This window comes from Acanthaster planci, linkage group LG15, assembly GCF_054643075.1.
Source record: "Acanthaster planci isolate LZ-2023a linkage group LG15, COTS_SCS, whole genome shotgun sequence".
In the NCBI taxonomy this organism is placed as follows: domain Eukaryota; kingdom Metazoa; phylum Echinodermata; class Asteroidea; order Valvatida; family Acanthasteridae; genus Acanthaster; species Acanthaster planci.
The window spans coordinates 10760400-10762293 of NC_141791.1; the positions used below are offsets into that span (position 1 = coordinate 10760400).

Below are 1894 nucleotides of genomic sequence, written 5' to 3' on the forward strand. Positions count from 1 at the left end.
TGAATATTTATGATCATGGTACGGTATTTAACTACAGCAAGAGTATACACCATATACTTTAGTATGACATCCATCTGAGAGACTTACTCTATAAATACGTGTACATGTACCTGTATGTAAATGTGTATGTATACAGAATACATGTATGTACAAATCCGGAGTAGGCTATTGATGGGGACATCCTGGGTAGGTAGAAAATACACATATGCAGCAAGGTATGAGACGGAGAAACCCCCCCCTGCTTTGTGTTGGTCATTGTCTCGCAGGAACCTGGGGAATTCCTTTCAGACATCTTGGGGGGATGTGTTAAGTAACAATAGTCTGGAATGTGTATAGGGATTGGACATGTTGGGGGGGGGTACCCCTCGGTCTCATTTCTTGCTGGGTATAAAAATACAAGTATGTGGGGAGAGGGGAGTAATTCCATATGGCTCAGTGTATAAATTACACAGCCATGCCCAAATATGCCACTTCTGCACTCAACCATGTCAACTGCGTATATTTCATTGAAAAGAGATCAAATGACTCTCGTACAGTCACTTTGTTTGGAAAGGTGGGTGGAACAGTAACATTACACTTTATGTACACTTTGAAGCATTTGCTTGGGCTGGAAATTCGGCTGAATCCTCAACACTGAAATGGTCTTACATGTACATGTACGTAAAAAAAACAGGTGGAGAAACATGACCACTGCACTGTATGCTACATGTACAAATAAGGGACATTCAAGACCCATACAGGACTGCTGACTTGTCTAGAAAATGGAATTATTTTTACTACTTTTTTCACCACTGTTTTAAAAGAATTGTATCACTTCTCATTACAGCACGCTACACATACGGCATGTTCACAAAGCTCATATTTTCACTACAAGAACCCTTCATGGACATCTTGCATTCACTGATCCATGTGAAATCATCCACACTAGTCATCCTTCACTGGTAAAATTCAATACGAACGCCAACAGAAGTTGTACAGTCTCCTTGTTTATAAATACCTGTAAACTCATTGTTATTCTACAGAAAAATTTCCAGGTCAAATGGAGAAATTATTGTGGTCAAGTGATACCACTTCCTCCCATCATGCACTGCAAAAGAAAAAAAAGACCTCTCGTCCCGATAAACTTTACACGCGGTGTACGCTAGTTTGCCAAACTTCTAACTTTTCCTTTTGATAAATCCTTCGAGGTGAACTTACTCTTCGGCCAAACGTAAAGCCAAATTCTTCGGCCACTTCCCTCGCCACCTCCTCCCCTCCTGGTACCTCCACCGCCCACTCATTGTGAAACTCCCGCTCCTCGCCAAAGTTGTCGGTGGTGGCTGTCCCGCCCAAGAGTGTAGCGATGACCAACAGAAGGGGAGACAGGGCACGCAACCCCATCTTGGAGGTCAGCTCTGATGGATCACAAATACAAAAACAAAAAAAAATTGCAACGTCGTCGCAGAATGTTTACCTTATCTGCCGTGTGAATGATCAGGACTGGTGCTAAAATCTGTTCTTCTTTGTATGTTTTTTTCACCAGAGAATTCCACTCACATGGGCTTTGTCAGCCCGTCGGGCAAGTTAACCTACACGTATGTTGTTTTACTTGCTCATAAATTTTCACTAGCCCAATGGAAATGTTTTTTTTAAAACTGATTTTGGACTGGCTTTTTCAATTTCATTATTTCAACTGTAACTGCAAAGTCTTGCTGTCATTTTTAACTTTAACAGGTCCAGATGCGTGTAACGTCATCGAGACTGAAAAGAGTGTACATGTAGTTCTCAATTGTTTTTACGAGTCAGATGTGAACAATTTGTCACCTGCTCACTCAAGTTGAAAGACGTGGATAGCAACGAGAGAGAATTTAACGTACATGTAGCAAGGCCATATCAAGAATGAAGCCATTTTAGC

At 41.3% G+C, this 1894-nt stretch overlaps 1 protein-coding gene across 3 annotated transcripts in view; it reads right to left on the reverse strand.

Moving 5' to 3' along the window:
* LOC110983302 (PC3-like endoprotease variant B) overlaps positions 1–1894 on the reverse strand; it is a 35491-nt gene that overhangs the window by 28865 nt on the left and 4732 nt on the right. For all 3 annotated transcript variants that reach the window (XM_022242448.2, XM_087146234.1, XM_022242446.2), the window contains one exon: positions 1198–1394. In XM_022242448.2, the coding sequence (XP_022098140.2) occupies positions 1198–1380 (183 nt within the window). In that variant the 5' untranslated portion in view covers positions 1381–1394. The remainder of the gene's footprint in view (positions 1–1197; positions 1395–1894) is intronic.